The sequence below is a fragment of the Carcharhinus amblyrhynchos genome, chromosome 27 (genome assembly GCF_965287045.1).
Source record: "Carcharhinus amblyrhynchos chromosome 27, sCarAmb.v2.hapA, whole genome shotgun sequence".
Classification (NCBI taxonomy): domain Eukaryota; kingdom Metazoa; phylum Chordata; class Chondrichthyes; order Carcharhiniformes; family Carcharhinidae; genus Carcharhinus; species Carcharhinus amblyrhynchos.
In genome coordinates this window covers 26,552,001-26,570,589 of record NC_137350.1, presented here as the reverse complement: position 1 = coordinate 26,570,589, position 18,589 = coordinate 26,552,001, and the positions used below count along the sequence as shown (strand labels likewise).

Below are 18,589 nucleotides of genomic sequence, written 5' to 3'. Positions count from 1 at the left end.
TTTCTGTTGCAGTCCCGATCGTGGTCATTTTCAGGCCTTGGTAAAGGGGGAACTGGAGCATAGGCGGGTGTGAATCACGCTACCTGCCTCATGCCCAATTTTACCAAGTTTTTTGAACGGGCACTATTTGATGGTAAAATTGGCCCTATGATTCAGTTGCCGGAAGAGCACTGCAGCATGGTGGCACAGTGGTTAGCACTGCTGCTTCACAGCTCTGGGGACCTGGGTTCGATTCCTGGCTTGGGTCACTGACTGTGTGGAGTTTGCACATTCTCCTTGTGTCTGCGTGGATTTCCTCCCAAAGTCCAAAGGTGTGCAGGTTAGGTTGATTGGCCATGCTAAATTGTCCCTTAGTTTCCTGAGATGGGTAGGTTAGTGGGATTAGTGGGTAAATATGTAGAGATATGGAGGTAGGGCCTGGGTGGGATTGTGGTCAGTGCAGACTCGATGGGCCAAATGGCCTCTTTCCGTACTGTAGGGATTCTATTCTATGATTCACTTCTGACCACTTCAGCGCTATGCCTGGCTGGGCTGAAGAGTTGTCAGCCAATCTGATCAGCGCACCTTCCTTCTGAGGGCAGTCAGAAGTTACGCCTATTCCCAATCAACACTTATGTGAGTGTCAAATGGCAACAGGAGTTCAAAGGTTGACAGTGGCACATTGGGCACCAACTCTTGGGATGATGGGTGCCAATCAGTCGCCATTCTTAAAATCTTACTCATCAAATAAAAAACCTCAAAAAACTAAAACAAGTTGCAAACAAACAACATCATTGTTTTCAAAATATTTATTAAAAGAAAACACCGAACAAAACAATTACTCAAAGATGTGCGCAATGAAAAAGAACAAAATGGTGGAATCTAGTGAAGTGATCTTGAAGCACTTTAACAGTTGTTTCCTGTTTGATAAAGACCACCTACATAAAATAAATAACTGTCTCCCCACTATCTGAAAAAAAAAATCCAATGCACAGATACTGAGCTGAGACACGTACATTTTCAAATCATTTTCTTAAAGAAAGGGTTTTGAAGAGTTGGATCCTGTCAATTTGAAGATCTGGTAATGAGTGATGCGTTCCCCTTTACCCAATTACTCATGTCAAACAAGGTCATTCAAACATGAAATGGTAGAAATGGGATACAATCTTCTACTCCACAAAGTGGAAGGATACTTCACGGGAAGCGCTATGCCTCCAATCCCATATCGAATTGGCCATTTTTTCATGTGTAGGCAGATAGGTTGAGTGTCAACGGCATATTGGACCATGACTTGGCACTATCCTGTCCTCACCCACATGTGTAGACTTTTTACATAGTCCAACAGTCTGGAGTTGGAACACTGTCTTGCTCTCAGATAAGATCAACCAAGTCAACAAATTGCACATGAGACCTGTCCACAACATGTCACGTGTGCAGTTTCTCATTGGGTCATCAGGGGTGCTCCAGATGTTACCTTTAAACAAGTAGTTTTATTGATAAGGAGCCCATTGAAGGCAAACAGCACCGTACAAAACATAACACTATGGTTCTCCTTTTACCAAATAACATTAAGCACCGTGACTGCATAGTTAAAGGGTTGACTTAGATAAATGCAACTCAATGTAAGTACTGATTACAATGGAATACAGACAGGACAGCGATTAAAAATGCAGCTGCTGATCTATGATGTGCAGTTCATTCTTAGGCAACCTCCAGCACTTGCAATTTTTCTCAATAAGTCACAAAACTTACAAAACCGCTCTGTTCAACAGGTCCTGCTGGCTTTGTGCCTTTGTGATGTTGGTTGAATTCAGATCCTGTCCCAAAGTACAAAAACTAACCAAAGTCAAACTGATTTGATTCGGAGAGTGATGTTACTTACTATTGTGCGACCATGTCAATTCTAGTTATCTATAGCACTTTTTTCTCTTGTTGGTTCATAACATGTGATGCAGAGTATGGGATGATTGCCACGGCTGCCAGAGGCACTGCTGCGCTCTTACAGAAAGACAGTAAGTAAAACAGGAATTCTCTGTGTGTTGGGGGTTTCACCGAGTCAAAGAGGTGCAGGATGATCAATGAGGCCACGATGCAACTTAGCCTGAAGCTGAACTGCTGGCTCCTCTTCCCTTTGCAGCTCTCCATGTAGATGGGGGAGTTGAGAGCTAATCCCAATCCAAACAAGGCTCCCATGTTCCTGACCAGACTAGCAAAGGGAGTGCTGTCAATGTGGACCCACTCTGCTTGGGCACACCATCTCTGGGCTTTCTCCACGGACCATAGCAGGTCCACTCCCATTACTTTCAACAGCAGGTAAAGTCCCAGAGCGAAGGAGAACAGGAAGAGAGTGATCTTCAGATACTGCTTGAAGGTTACATGGTAGATTGCATTAATTCGACCAAACACTTCGGCCACAACCAGCCCTGAACACAAAATAGTACAAAAATTAACACAGTGAATACAAGGGTCAAGAAATGGTTGTCATGTTTTGGTACTAAACATACATGGAACTCCTCTTGTTATTGACATCATTCACAATGAAAGCCATTTGAGATATCTAAATTTAATAGCTAACGCTGAACCCAGTTGATCTCAAATTAGCTATTGTTCTCTACAGCAGTAAAGACTGTACTGTTGTAGTACCTTATTACATTGGTCAGAAACATTCTCTGCTCACTGCAAGTTACTTTGAACTACTTTATCTATTCTTATGTAGGCTGACATTTGGAACAAAAGAACCCACAAACATCAATGAGATCAGTATCTAGCGTATCTGTTCTTGATGCTATTAACTTAATCTAATAAAACAAATATAAGGGAAAAGTTATATTTGGTTTGGTCATAGATTCAAGGCTAATTGGATCAGAGTAGTTAGAGACGATAAAATAGGCAAAATGGCTACTAGGACCAAGTATCAGATGACAAAAGGCAACACAGAATAAAGAAGGTACACAAATAGACATCCTAAAATACACTTCTAGTTTCATAATTTTTTGAGGTCAGGCAAACCTTTGAAAGAGTGTTGCAGCAGGAGGTTAAAGAATTAGGAAAAGCAGGAGGCAGTGGCGTAGTGGCATTGTCACTGGACTAGTAACAAAGAGACCCTGGGTAATGGTGTGGGCACCTGGGTTTGAATTCAATAAAAAAAATCTGGAATTAAAAGTCTAATGAAACCATTGTCAATATCAGGAAAAGCCCATCCGGGTAACTTATGCCTTCCAGGGAAGGAAATCTGCCATCCTTACCTGGTCTGGCCTACACGTGACTCCAGACCTACAGCAATGTGGTTGACTTTTAACTGCCTTCTGAAATGGTCAAGCGAGACGCTCAGTCCAAGGGGCAGTTAGGAATAGGCAACAAATGCTGGCTTAGCCAATGACGCCCATATCCTATGAAAGAATGAAAAACCAGTTGTGATGGTCCAGGGGGAAACAAGGCTCAGTGATTGATTGGGTGGCCTTATGTTCTTATTTGTAAAAAAATGTTTGCAGCAGTTGAATCTTGCTGAATAAAACACATTCTATTTTTAGTCTTCTATTGGCATATGAGTTATTAACAGTGACTTAGTGAGCTCAACACATTATTTACTGAGTAAAAGCAATGGGTAGCTGAGTCAGAGAAATCAGAGAAGGGCCTGTGTTCAGTCCCTGAACTATGCTGAGTTAACTGGCGTCAGATGTGACACCGTTATGAGTTCTACAATTGGCGTCAGTGTCCTGTGTTAGAAGAGAGGTTATTGGCCTGGGTTCCTGCTTCTGGTCATTATCCAATGACCCTGTTGGGCGGCACAGTGGCACAGCGGTTAGCATTGCTGCCTCAAGGTGCCAGGGATCTAGGTTCAATTCAAGCCTTCGGTGCCTGTGTGGAGTTTGCAGATCCTGCCCGTGTCTGCGTGGGTTTCCTCTGGACGCTCCAATTTCCTCCCAGACTCCAAAGATGTGCAGGTTAGGTGGATTGGCCAAGATAAATTGCCCCATAGTGTCTCAAGATGTATAGGTTAGGAGGAATAGCATGGTAAATATGTGGCGTTATGGGGATAAGGGAGTGTGGCAGGCCTGAGTAAGATGCTCTGACGGAGAGTCAGTGCAGATTGGATGGGCCCAAATGGCTTCCTTCTGCACAGTAGGGATTCTAAATGCTCAAGAGGACAGAGTGGAGCTCAGTTGTGATATGATCTTTAGTTCAAGCTCATTGTTCAGACTCATAAGTTAAGAATGGCCATTTGAGTTAGATATTAATGTGTTTCCAGCATCCATGGAACCCTACCCCAGCAAGGAGTTCACAACCTCAAGAAAGGAGAATGGGAGAAAACTGACAATGAAAAGAAAAGAAAACCATCTTATAAAACCAAGCTCTAGTCATTGGACTAAGGCACAAGAAAAGTCCATAGGACACTCATGTAAGTTATCTTTTGAAGTTTTGTCAATTCTACACTGCCATCTGTAAATCAAAATTAGGTTCTCAGTAACACACATTTGCTGACTGAAATTCAAAGGTAGTTCATTGCCTGAGGAGCATTTGAAAACATCTTGAGAATGCGATAACACAAAACATTTTCTTTCTTAATTGTCGCGGGGAAGAGTAATTTCAATTATGAAGCTATTACCATGGCAGCCAAAATAATTTTACCAAGTTAATTACTGTAGACAAACAGACAATGGTCTGGAACTTCCATTCCATGGTGCCAGGGTCTGCCCCAGAAATTGCACTGGGGACCCCCTGGAGATCCCCATGTAAGGACTGCATGGCAGTTTCCTGACAAATTCATTGGTAATTATCTTGCATCAGAAACCATCCAGAACCCAGACTTCTAATGGTTTTGACTCTTTAGGAGAATAGTTACCCAGAAAAAGTTAGCAGGATTAAAACCACTTCTAGCTCCTGGTAAACTATACTAGTGATCCCCACTGGGTTCTCTCCTGACTACTCCCTCCTACCACCACCGCCTTGCCCCCGGCCTATCACCCTCTCCCCATGATTATCCACTTAACTGCCCCACCCAACAACAAACTACCAACCACTCCACATGGTTACACTCCCTACCCCTACTGCCCCGACATCCCCACACTAATCACTTGACATCCTGACCCATTCTACCCCTCTACTCATCCTATCTTTCACCCAGCCCATCTCGTCAATCCCCACTCCCCCCTGAATTATCACACACCACCCCACCCTACACATTCACTGTACCCACTTTCCTTCTCAAAGTGACTGGAACCTTAAAACCTAAACCTAGAGCTATAAAAAGGGGAGCCTGGTTTCACTTCCTCATGCTGCTATACTGTACAGTAGAGTCCCTGTACATTTCTCAGCAGACCCGAGTTAGAAGGTCAGGTGAGAAACTTGCAGCTCCAGAAGGAGCACAGTGACAAACTGACTGTGATCACAATCCCTTGGGAGTTCTTGGGGTGGCATGGTGGCACAATGGTTAGCAGTGCTGCCTCACAGTGCCAGGGACCGGGGTTCAATTCCCAGCTTGGGTCACTGTCTGTGCAGAGTCTGCACGTTCTCCCCCTGTCTACATAGGTTTCCTTTGGCTGTTCCAGTTTCCTTCCACAGTCTGAAAGACGCGCTATTTAGATGCATTGGCCATGCTAAATTCTCCTTCAGTGTACCCAAACAGGCCCCAGAGTGTGGCAACTGGAGAATTTTCACAGTAACTTCATTGCAGTGTTAATTTTAGCCTACTCGTGACACTAATAACAAAACTTTTAAAATAAACTTTAAACTTCTGGCTGTTTAATTAAATACTGGTTATGCTTCGTGAATCTAAGCTTTAACATTTCAATCTGAGCTGTTCTCATACGATCAAGTGCACAACATCATGGGGATCATAGAATCCCTACAATGCAGAAGGAGGCCATTCAGCCCATTGAGTCTTCACTGGCTCTTTGACAGAGCACCCTAACCAGGTGCCATTCCTGAGACCCCACTTATTTACCCTGCTAATCCCCCTGACCTGTGCATCTTTGGGCACGAAGGGGGAATTTAGCATGGCCAATCCACTTTAGCTGCACATGTCTGTGCTAGTTTAACAGAGGGTGCTGAATAGCTTTAGATAAACAGAAAGGTATTTTGTGCAAGAATCACAAAATTGTTACAGCTCAGAAAGAGGCCCTTTGGCCCATTATCTCAGTGCCGGATCTCTACAAATCAGCTACTTCCTACAAACAGCACAGATCAGATATTGCGGTCTCTCAGTCACACAGAAAGGATTACTAAATACTTCCACTGACCTGAAATGACCCCAAAGAAGACCTGATGTGGAAAGTGAGCAGCCAGAAACACTCTGGACGCACAGACAGAGATCTGAATCACCCAGAAGGCCCCCCATAATAAAGCACGCAGACACCTGAAAGAGAGAAGGCAGTAATGACAGCAAGTAACAACATAACATCATCATTAGGATTTAACTGTGCATACTCGTAGTAACGTGTCCAAATAGCCGATATATTACCAACATAAATTGTTCTTATCAAACAACAATGCTTCACTAATCATAGAATTATAGAATCTCTACAGAGCAGAAGGAGGTCATTCGGCCCATCAAACCTGCACCAAAAACAATCCCATCTAGGCCCTATCCCCATAACCCCACATCTTTACCCTGCTAATCCCCTGATATGATAGGGCAATTTATCACGGCCAATCAACCAAATCCACACATCTTTGGTGTGTGGGACGAAACCGGAGCACCTGGAGGAAACCCATGCAGACACGGGGAGAACATGCAAACTCCACACAGACAGTGACCCAAGGCTGGAATTGAACCAAGGTCCCTGGCACTGTGAGGCAGCAGTGCTAACCACTGTGCCACCATGCTGCCCAAATGCTCAGCTTTACTGTCTGATCATGATGTCATTAAATGCCTCAGGTGTTATCAGGTGTACGTGATTGGCACAGGGGAAGGTTGCGGAGACAGGAATTCCATCAATTGAATAAACTTAATTTCCAAGGAGATTGGTATCTATTATCATATCCTTCCCTTTGAACCTTAGAAATAAACCTGACCTACTACGTACTCTGCAGTTTGACATCTACCCACTTTCCAGAACATGCAACATTCAACTACCAAATAGGTGGGTCTCAGATCATGACCAGCCTTGGTCTGTAGCCTGTGTCTATGCTCTGTGCCAACTAGAAAGCTGTTCTGTACCCATTTTTGATTTTGTGTGTAAATTATTCTATATTTTGTTTAAACAGTAGATTGAAGTGAACAGTGGTTCATCTGGCCCACTCCAAAGTTTGCAAATGCATTGCATTTACTATATCTTTCTTTCTCTCTCTCTCTCTTTCTTTCTTCCTGTCTTTCATTCCTTACCTTTCAAATTGGGATGTCTGATAAACAACTCACAAGTGAGAGCATTTGTGGGAGTGTCAAAATGTACCTGTGCTGTGCAAAATGTATCTGTTTATCTGTTAGGTTAACCACTACATTTGGATTATTAGCTGTAAAGTCACTCTGAAGGCTTTATTTGATTGTGGCCAATGAATGTAAATGGATTTACCATGTAATAAGTTGTAACAAGCGCTGCCATATTTAAATAAGCACTTTGTGGCATTTGTAAAGGGAAGTTTGATAGCATTAGATAACCGTAAGCCAGATTTCATAGAATCATAAAATCCCTACAGTGCAGAAGCAGGCCAGTCAGCCCATCGAGTCTGCACCGACCACAATCCCACCCAGCCCTCTCCCCATAGCACCATATATTTACGCTGTTAAAAATTTAATTTAAAAGTTTTAAAAAAGAAATAGAGAAAAGAAGGGTGGCACGGTGGCACAGTGATTAGCACTGCTGCCTCACAGCACCAGGAACCCAGGTGCAATTCTGGCCTCGGGTCACAGTCTGCGTGGAGTATGCACATTCTCCCCGTGACCGCATGGATTTCTTCCGGGTGTTCCGGTTTCTTCCCACCGTCCGAAAGATGTGCGGGTTAGGTTGATTGGCCATGCTGAATTGACCTTAGTGTCAGGGGATTAGCAGGGTAAAAATATGGGGTTACAGGAATAGGGCCTGAGTGGGATTGTGATCGGTATAGATTCGATGGGCCAAATAGCCTCCTTCCGCAATGTAGGGGGTCTATGAAGTCTGCTCTAGGGTTATCTAATGTTATCAATAATCTGTGCAGTTTGTTTTGTAAGTTTACCAACCTCTACACAATGAATTAATTGTTCAGCTTCCGAATGTACATTAATCTCTTTGTCTCTGTCTGTTAAGCATGTGACTACGGTTTAAGTTATCACCACACCTTAATACCTTTCATAGCTCTTTAAGACTTGCCTTGAATTTTCTTTTCTCTAGTGTAAACTTCTCCAGTTTTTTGGAGGCTTTCTGCATAACTCAGTGTTCAATCAAATTTAATTGGACTCCTCCAATTTTAGAGATTTACATCGAAAATCTCCATTCTCGTTTGCAGCTGGGCTTCTCCAGTGCTGCTGAAAGCGAACGGAGTTTTGGCTGGAATGCCAAATTCTCCTTTCTCATTTGCAGCGTGAGGAGCCACGGATGAGATCAGAGAAATCCTGCCCTTAATGTTTCACAGACTCACCAGTTTTGGATGCAGTGCTGCTTATTCTGAAGTGTGCTAGTCAGAAAGGCTGTGACCATCACGTACCAAACCCCAGCTGATCCCATTGTGTGGCCTGAAGGGCTTCCTGAAATGGACAAGATTTGGGGTCATCAGCAATGATGAAAAAGGTCAAATATGCACTTCTTGAAGACTTACAATTTCCAGTATTTGCAGTGTGCTGCTTTCTCAATTGGCTCTACCCATTGGAGTTTAGAAGAATGCGAGACGATCTTACATAGAAATGTACATAGAAAACCTACAGTGCAGAAGGAGGCCATTTGGCCCATTGATGTCTGCACCGACTACAATCCCAATCACCCGCTATTCCTGTAGCCCCACCTATTTACCCTGCTAGTCCCTCCCAACACTAAGGGACAATTTAGCATGGCCAATCAATCTAACTCGCATATCTTTGGACTGTGGGAGGAAACTGGAGCACCCGGAGGAAACCCACGCAGGCACGGGAAGAATGTACAAACTCCTAACAGGCAGTGATCCAAGCCCAGGTCCCTTGTGCTGTGAGGTAGCAGTGCTAAGCACTGTGCCACTCTTGACATATATTGAGGCATCTTATTGAGGCATATAAGATTCTGAGGGGGTCAATGGTAAAAGGAATCTTCCATTTGTGAGGGAGATTAGACTTAACAGATACAGTTCAAGAATAAGAGGAATGAAAGCAAAATTCTGTGGATGCTAGAAATCTGAAATGCTGAAAGAACTCAGCAGGTCTGGCAACATCTGTGGAGGAGAACTGCAGTTAACGTTCTGCATCCATTTGACCCTTCTACAGAAATGTAGAGTCAAATAGACTTGAAATATAAACTATGTTTCTCTCTCCATAGATGCTGCCAGGCCTGCTGAACTTATCCAACACTTTCTCTTTTTATTTAAGAATCAGAAGGCTCCTTTAAGGCGGAGATGGGGAGAATTGTATTTTCTCTCAGAAGAGAGAGTTAGTCTTTAGAATTCTCTTGTCCAGTGGGCAGTGGAGGCTGGGTTATTGAAATTATTCAAGCCAAGAGTTAGACAGGATTTTTGATTGACAGGGAAATCAAGGGTTTTGGGAGGCAGACAGGAATTTGGAATTGAGACCACAATTAAATCAGCAACGATCTTATTGATAAATACCTGGCCCTGTTTCGCAGGTGATGGGGTATTGCTCCAACACAGGAACAGGTGAGTTACCATAGTAGGAAGTTTCACGAACCCACCAGTAAGGTCTCTGTCCAAATAATATCCTGAAAAGGAAAACAAAGAAAACATAATTTAAAAAAAACACAGGTTTAATTATACATATAATTTTTTTTCAAATAACTTCTGGTTTTCACTCAAAAGAATCATTAAACTAACGCAAAACAAGTTAGAATCAAATAACATGGAACATTTGCTAAACATTTACACTGGAATATCTAAGAAATGCTGATAAGAACTGTTTTTCAAAATATATGAGCTGAACTCAGCAGTCGCAAAGATTGTAAGACTTGGGAACTGAGTACCTCCTGTTTACTGACTCCTGATTGTAGAAAGGTTATCTTGGAATGTTGCCCTGGTCTTGTTAATTACTGATTGCTGTTTATTTGTCCCATAAACTATCTTCTAATCAAGAGTATCTACACCATGTCATCACTAAAGACTACTAGCTAAAGTTAAATGGCACCAAAAATGCATGGCTATATTTTTGCTAGGGCTTGGGAGCCTAACACACATTCAAGAATGTTGCAAAGGAATGGGACATTGAAGACAGGATAGTAAATTTTCAAAGACAGAGAGGTGAAGGGTTAATTTTTCAAAGAGAAAGGTGATGTCAGGTTTGAAGGAGAGGAGGACACTGTTTGAGGAGAGAGCAGCATTAGCACTATTAGCTAATGTTAGAAGCAGAAAGAAAAATTGTATGGTCAGCTTGAGTGGGAATAGTGGAACAAGCCTCAATCCATTCTTCCATTATTTCCAAATTTAAAAACAAGTAAGAATAAAAGAAGCATATTTGATTAACAGGTGGGAGGCCCAGTGACACAGTGGTTAGTACTGCTGCTTCACAGTGGGAGGGACCTGCATTCAATTCTGGCCTCGGGTCACTGTCTGTGTGAAGTTTGCACCTGCTCCCCGTATCTGCATGAGTTTCCTTCGGGTGCCCCAGTTTCTTCCCACTGCCTGAAGATGTGCTGGTTATTTTGATTGGCCATGCTAAATTGACCCTAGTGTCAGGGGAATTAGCAGGGGAAATATGTGGGGTTACTGGAATAGGGCCTGAGCAGGATTGTGGTCGGTTCAGGCTCAATGGGACGAATGATTTCCTTCTGCACTGCAGGATTCTAGATTCTAAGTTATTTGTTTAAATATAGTACATGAGCTCTGGGTCTTATATTTCTTTGGGTGAAAAATGCAGCCTACATATCTGAAGAATTCTCCTTCAATTGAAGCGGTGGGCATGAACATAACAGAAAAGTCATCAAGCTCTGTATTCTTTCAATTGTATACAAGAATACAAAGTGCAAACGTACAGCACTGTGGCTGGTTCAGTACTGAGCTAAAAGTCCTGACTTGTATCCCTGACCTTGCTTATATTGGCTGCTCACTGGAGGGAGTCTAATGCGATGATTGCAATGCCCCAAGGAAATGACCAACCAGAGTACATCTTGAGAAGTACTCATGTGTAAACATCTGATGAGAAGGGGATTGGATAGTGATGCCCCCTGTGGTTGACTTACCTTTTCTACTAAGGTGCAGCCCAGGGAAGGTCAGCATTTGCAGTAGAAAAGAGAAGAAGTTTGATGGTAGACACAAAAATGTGAATCCTTCACTTGACAACAGTCCCCAAAGGTTCAACTGGTTAACCCTTTGAATAGCTGAAGTAACCCTGAAAGAGTCCAGTGCTCATTGAGACTAAAAGATTGCACAGTCAATTCCACTAAATTGAAAATTGAACCAAGTCTGTTGCTGGTTTTGTAAATGGGAACATAACCAGCTGTATTCTACTACTTGGAAATGTGAAGGCAATTTTTGAGATTTTGCAGGCAACAAAAAATGATATATATTACAATTTTATTCTCTAAGACTCACCATTTAAAGATGAGGTTGAGCCAGTCTCCAATGACTGCCACCCAGATGAGTTTGATGCCCACTGCCTCACACACGTGAAACCAGATGGGGAAGAAAACAAAGAAAGTGTTTCTCAGGTCAGCGGCAAAAGAGATAAAAGTGAACCAGCTGTGGGAGTCCTGGTAATTCTGCTGTAGATACTGCACCAGATCAACTCCCAAGCTATGGAGCAGGTCCATCCCAGTGTCCATCCTCTACACCTTGCAGGGACTTCAGGTAACCTCTCTTGTAGCCTGTCCCTCTGCAGGATTAGCTCTTCTCTGCTGTGCTGAGTGGATCCGTTATATACAGGGATAGCCAGCTGGGTAATGCGCACACAGTGATCTTTGGACTCTGAAGCTGGGCTCATAGAGTCAACGAACAAAGCAAGATCATGTCAGGCTGACGCAAACATGTTTGGATACCTATTAGCTTGAAAAACACCCAAGTCATTGAATTTATTGATTGAGCTAATAAACAACTGGAGAGGAAGGATTAGAGTGTTTTTAACATCATTGCACTTCACCTAATGTAATTTTAGATGTGGTAACAGAGGTCTAAGTCTGAGCAATTTTTGAAAGAAAGTCAATTAACTATAATATTTAATATATGTATGCATTTTCAAACAGAAGAAAGTGAGCTTTAACCCTGTAACAGTTGGGATTCCCACTAATAGCACAGAAGCATGTTAAATTACTGAGTAAATATTCACAAATAGCTCATCAGAGCGCCAACCTGTAAAGGTCATGCAGAGAGACAAGATCTGTGTGAAAACTGGTGTACAGACTTTCTCCTGTGAAAAAAAACAGACTGCAAAAATGTTTTTTTAGTTTAGAAATGTGTATTTTTTCTGTTAGATGGTCAAAGGATTCCGTTCTGAATTAACTATAAGGCCCTGAATTTGCATAAGGACTGCTGGTCTGTAATGCATCTGTTCTCTAACTGACTTTTTTTACCATTTTACCCAGTTCTCAGGAATTCACTAATCATTATTCCCAAAATGACATTGTACAATGCCTTAGATAAAGCGAAATGAAAGAAGTTTCCTCAGCGAAAAATCCACCTTTGCAGATATTTGCAGAGATTACAGAAGGTTGCAAGAATGTTAGACCTTACGACTAAAAGATTTAGGAACGGAGTATTATGTTGACTGTTTATGCTATGGATTGCAAAGAATATTAACCGATTATTTATCAAATAACAAATATCATATCCTTCTGCCTTTTACAGGAGAAATATTAAGGATATATGTTTTGTCCTCTCTTATAAACTTTGAGTTTGACTAACCAACTCACTTTTGATTTCTCTAAGGGCAGATTCGACAAGATTAGCCGCAAATGTTTAAAATTTGAGAGGCCAAAGTAAAGTTCAAAATGCAGTTATAATACGAATACATTAGTCTAGAGCTTTTAAAGTTCAAAATTTATTTATTGGTGTCGCAAGTAGGCTTACATTAACACTGCAATGAAATTACCGTGAAAATCCCTCAGTTGCCACACTCAGGCGCCAGTTTGGGTACACTGAGGGAGAATTTAGCATGGCCAATGCACCCAACCAGCACGTCTTTCGGACTGTGGGAGGAAACCCACAGAGACAGGGGGTGAACATGCAGACTCTGCACGCTGACTCAACCTGGGAATTGAACCTGGCCCTCTGGCACTGTGAAGCAGCAATGTTAATCTAGGGGACCCAGTCTGAATCCTGCTTTGGCAGGTTGTAGGATTTAATTTTTTTTAAATCTGGAATTAAAAATCTATTGATGACCATGAAACCATTATAGGTTGTCGAAAAAATCCATCTGGTTCACTCATGTCCTTTAGGGAAGGAAATCTGCAGCTCTTAGCTGGTCTGGTCTACATGTGACTCCAGAGCCCTCCACTACCCTCTGAAATGGCCTCATAAGCCAATCAGTACAAGGGCAACTGGGAATAGGCAATGAATGCTGGCTAGCCAGGGACACCCATGTCTCACTAATGAATAAAACAAAATTATTAATCAATTAAAGGTATCTAACATGTACAAACTCTTAAAATGTTACCTTTTGTGTATTTCTGCAGAAAGTCTGGCAGTGAAGGAGAGAACTGCTGCATATTCTTTTGGTGCTTTTATTTACACATTGCAAGCATACAACCAAACACATGCTCTCATCTATAGTGAATTCCCACTTGTTGCACACCACTTAAATATAATTATAAACTTAATTAGTATTGAATTAATATTGCGCACCAAATATTACTGAACTCAATTTGAAAAGAATTCTGGAATGGTTGCAAACAGGTGCAATCGGTGCAACCAATACCATCTTTGCTAATTCAGTCGACACTTGGCCAGTTTTGTGGGTTAAAGTTCATGGAAGTTAGATTTACGCTCTGTTTAACTTGCATTTCAATTCCTTAATCTTTTAAAAGTTGGTTTGGCCAACTTTGGGATAACTGGTCAGGTAAAACCAGCCCAAACTAATTGAAACGCAAACCAGCCCAAACAAATGGAAATGAGGGTGGCACGGTGGCACAGTGGTTAGCACTGGTGCCTCACAGTGCAAGGGCCCATGTTCGATTCCCAGCTTCGGTCACTGTCTGTGCAGAGACTGCACATTCTTCCCATGTCTGCATGGGTTTCCTCCGGGGGCTCTGGTTTCCTCCCGCTGTCCGAAAGACATGCTGGTTAGGTGCATTGGCCATGCTAAATTCTCCCTCGGTGTACCTGAACAGGAAACCGAAGTGTGGCAGCTGGGAGGTTTTCACAGTAACTTCATTGCAGTGTTAATGTAAGCCTACTTGTGACACTAAGAAATAAATTTTAAAGAACATTAATAGGTCATCCCCTTCCCTTGATTTTGAACATTGTTGAAAAGGGAGACATATTGCCAAAGCTTTTTGCCGTATACATCAGGACAAACACAAGAATACCAAATTCTGCTGTGACCATTTGAAATTTGGAGGGGACAATTCACCCTGCCCTTTATGTTTGTGATTTTGCAAATAAGTTTGAGCAGGAATTTGAGTCATACTCTGATTTTAAAAAAAGCGTGATTTTAAGCATAATTTGTATCCAGATTATTGAGAGTGCGAGAAACAAAGTCTGTCCCTTATTTTTAATGATTAATATTTATTAGCTGTTTAATTGCTCACACTAATTCCATGTTGTGGGAGTGGGGTGGGGGAAGAGGCAGGGTGTGGAACAAAATTCCTTCTCTTGATAACTTTACTATAAAATTAACAGTGTGCACAGGAACAGTCAGCACGAAAACTTATAGAAGCAGAACAGATTAGACCAGTCTGAAAGTCCAGAAAGGATCATGCATCACTCGAATGCACATACCCCACAATCCCATCTTGCACGCGTGTCAATTTTCTTTCGAGAATTAACAACAGCTGATTAAGCGCAAGGTTATTTTCCAATCGTTAATAAAAGATGTTTCAGCCACACACAGACCAGCTTGAGTAGAAGTCAGTATTTTGAGGTCAATGTGATTGTACCCCAATGTTTTTCCTTTCATTTCCACTACTGACCCCACCCTCAGTAAAGCCCTGGGCCCATGTTGTACTAAATCAAAGGGTTTCCCGCTGTATTCACTAGGCTTGGTGTTTCAGTGGATTGTGTGCCTACCTCTGAGCCAGAAGCCTCAAATTTAATAAACTTGAATTAGAATAAACTTGAAACGAGAAATAAACCTGTTAGCCAAGGAAAGTATTTTCATAATGCAGCTGTGGTAATGTGGCCCCTTTAAGGGGGCGATCCCTGAGTGTCATATGATTGGGCCAGACTCTATGGAGAGCCAATGTGGGAAGCCAAGCCAATCGGGAGCAAGGATGCATGTTTGGGATGAAGGAGGAACCTCAGTTGGAGCCATGGGAGCAGAAGGTGTAGCCGTGACTTTGGTTCTGTCTTACCATTGCTTGCATATACATATTTATATTGTTGTTCATAAGTTGAAGTCACAAGTCACTCTCAAGTTATTAAAGCAGCCAAATAGGTTGAGAATCAACTTACAAATCTTTCCAATTTTGCCAAAGGTAATTATATTTAACTATATTTAAGTCATGGGTAGATAGGTTTTTGACAGACAAGGGAATTAAGGGTTATGGGGAGAGAGCAGGAAAGTGGAACTGATCCACTTCAGATCAGCCATGATCTTATTGAATGGCGGGGCAGGCTCGAAGGGCTAGATGGCATACTCCTGCTCCTATTTCTTATGTTCTTACATTCTTATGGTAAGAGTGGGAGAGATTCCTGGTTGGCCATGTGATGGAAAGAAAGTTGGAGCCTCTACCATCACTATTCACTGCTCCAAAATACAATACATGTTGCCACAGCAACTCGGACATCTTGCGGGGCCGATTAGCTATATTGGCTGAATGGCCCAATTGACTAGCAGGAGCAGCAGGGAGGCTCGATCTCTATTCCTGCTGGGGTGACTTCATGGTAGGGGTCATGGCACTGTGGATCGGACCTGCCTTTTGGGCAGACAACTGAAGGAAAGTCAACTGATGGCCAATTGAAACACTGAGAGAAAAAAGTTCTGTAAACCTGTAAGGGTGACTGGTGAAAAGAATGGAGTCATGCCATAACGGGATTGCCATTCTTAGGAGATTTTAGTTTAGTATTTAGGCGGAATTTTGGGAGGAATATTTGGGGAAGTGGTGGAAGGAATCCAGAGCTAATTATCAGCCCATTGAACCACGTTCTGAACACTCCCGTGGCCAACAAGTCCTGGTATTGGACTTGAATCTTGCATTTCTGGTTCAAAAGTAGGGATGCTACACATTGTGCTGCAAGACCTTCCAGTTTACTGGGGCTTCAGTTATTCACAATCTATATTAATGACTTCAATGAAAGAAATCTCGCAATACCAGGTTAAAGACCAACAGGTTTATTTGCAATCACGAGCTCTCAGAACACTGCTCCGCAATGATGTGAGTCACCTGATGAAGAAGCTGCACTCCAAAAGCTTGTGCTACCAAATAAACCTGTAGGACTTTAACCTGGTGTTGTGAGACTTCTTGCTGTGCTCACCCCAGCCCAACGCCGGCATCTCCACCTCATGACTTAAATGAAGACACTGAGAGTAATGGATCCTAGCTTGTTGACAGTACAGAGCTGGGTGGAAATGTAAGATGTGATGAGGACACGAAGAGGCGACAAGGGATGGGCAGATTAAGTGAGTGGACAACAGGATTATAGATGGAATATAATGTAGAGAAGTTTGAGGTTATTCACTTTGTTAATAAGAATTGCATTGCAGAAGGTCTAAACCAAGGTTCACTAGATTGGCTCCTCAGATTAGAGGATTGTCCTAGAAGGTGGGGGGGGTGGGTGCTGAGTAAATAGGCTTATAGTCTGTGGAATTCAGAAGAATAAGAGGTGATCTCATTGAAACAAAGAAGACTTGACAAGATAGATACTTAGAGGCAGTTTCCCCTGGCTGGGGAATCTGTAACATGGGGGAATAGTCTGAGGATAAGGGATTGATCTTTAGCAACTGAGAAGAGGAGAAATTTCTTCATATGGAGGGTTGTGAATCTTTTGGAATTCTCTATTCGAGAGAGTTGTGTATGCTCCATCCTCTCAGGGAATCAAGGGATTTGGGAAGCAGGTGGGAAAGTGGAGATGAAGAAAAATATCAGCCGTGCCTATACTTAATGGTAGTGCAGATGCAAACAGCAGTGTGATCTATTCCTTCTCCTAATTTTGTTCAATTATCTATTACAATGAAGGTCCCACACACATCTTGGATAACGGAAACTGATAAGCAATTGAAAGGTTCTCTACTTAATCTCCTCATTCCAATTCTCTTCCTGTTCCCAGTGGTGCACTAAGGCAGCTATTCACATAACTAATAATTCTCAAAACAAGTTACTAATCTGTCACCAGAGGCTTATACCTTGAGTGGCACCACTCCACATCAAACATGGCTGACCAGGAGTCTCTGCCGCTCTTACCACTAGCCATCAGCATGTTTGAAGGATTTTGCAGGTTGACACTCAACCTGTTTAGCCGTGCTATTAACGCACCTTCTTTGGCCATCAAGTTCTGCGGTGGGACTCGAACCCACAGCTTCTGGCTCAGAGGCACATACACCACCCAGTGCACCACAAGACCTCCACTTAGTCTAATGGTTGAACTTTTAGGCCGGAATCGTACCACCATTCAGGCCAGTGGGATTTTCCCATCCCGCTGCAGTGAACAGAGATTTGGCTGGCTGCCAAATTCTCCAACCTCGCTGCAGCGGGAGCGTGTCATAAGTGGCAGGCCAAGATTGCACCCTTAGTTTCTGATTGGTCAAATTTGGTTACCTAACCAATTTTCCACTCTTTGTTCTTAAAATATATAATTTATCGATTTAACAGAGGCATACTGGTTTTAAAAATGCTGATTCCAGCTCTTGTCTTGACCCTAAAGTCCTGGTTCTCATCAATCCCAGCTTAAATATTGGAGGTGAATGATGCGGGCATGAAAATGATGGATCCTACTGATCAGAAATCTAAGAAAATATTACTTAAAACCGAACAAACTTACTTGGTTTAACGTACAGTGGTATGTCAATACTCTCAAAGGGCTCTTTGCATCAACAAGAATGCAGATAAGAGAATTATGTTTAATTGGCACTCCACTGTATCCTCTCTGTGTCGCGTTACATTTGGCTGGACTCAATCTGTAAAGAAATACATAAACCAAACAAAACTGTGTGACAATAAGCAAAATACATGGTCTTGTCCCATAACCTCTGGTTCACCAGCATTCAAGACTTCCCACGATCTGTCAATAGAGTGTTTGCTATCGATTCCATGGAAACTTCGCTGTCATTGATAAACAGTCAATTGTCATTGGTGTATTAATTACTTCCTAAGTGTTCCTCATTTCCAATGTGTGGTAAATTTGAAAGCCAATTGATTGTTGAAATAAAGTAGTCTCTCACTATAATATTCTCCGGCTTACCATAAATTCTTAAATTGGT

The 18,589-nt window shown here is 42.3% G+C and overlaps 1 protein-coding gene across 1 annotated transcript; it reads right to left on the bottom strand.

The window, feature by feature from the left end:
* Positions 1-792: 792 nt before the first annotated feature.
* On the bottom strand, positions 793-18,276 carry LOC145359207 (glucose-6-phosphatase catalytic subunit 1-like). Its single transcript, XM_080213680.1, has 6 exons — positions 18,151-18,276; positions 11,614-12,063; positions 9,682-9,791; positions 8,533-8,638; positions 6,219-6,334; positions 793-2,402 (listed from the first exon to the last, which is right to left on the bottom strand). Exons 2-6 carry the CDS (start codon positions 11,841-11,843, stop codon positions 1,891-1,893), a joined length of 1,074 nt encoding a protein of 357 aa, XP_080069806.1. The 5' UTR covers positions 11,844-12,063; positions 18,151-18,276; the 3' UTR covers positions 793-1,890.
* Positions 18,277-18,589: the final 313 nt, after the last annotated feature.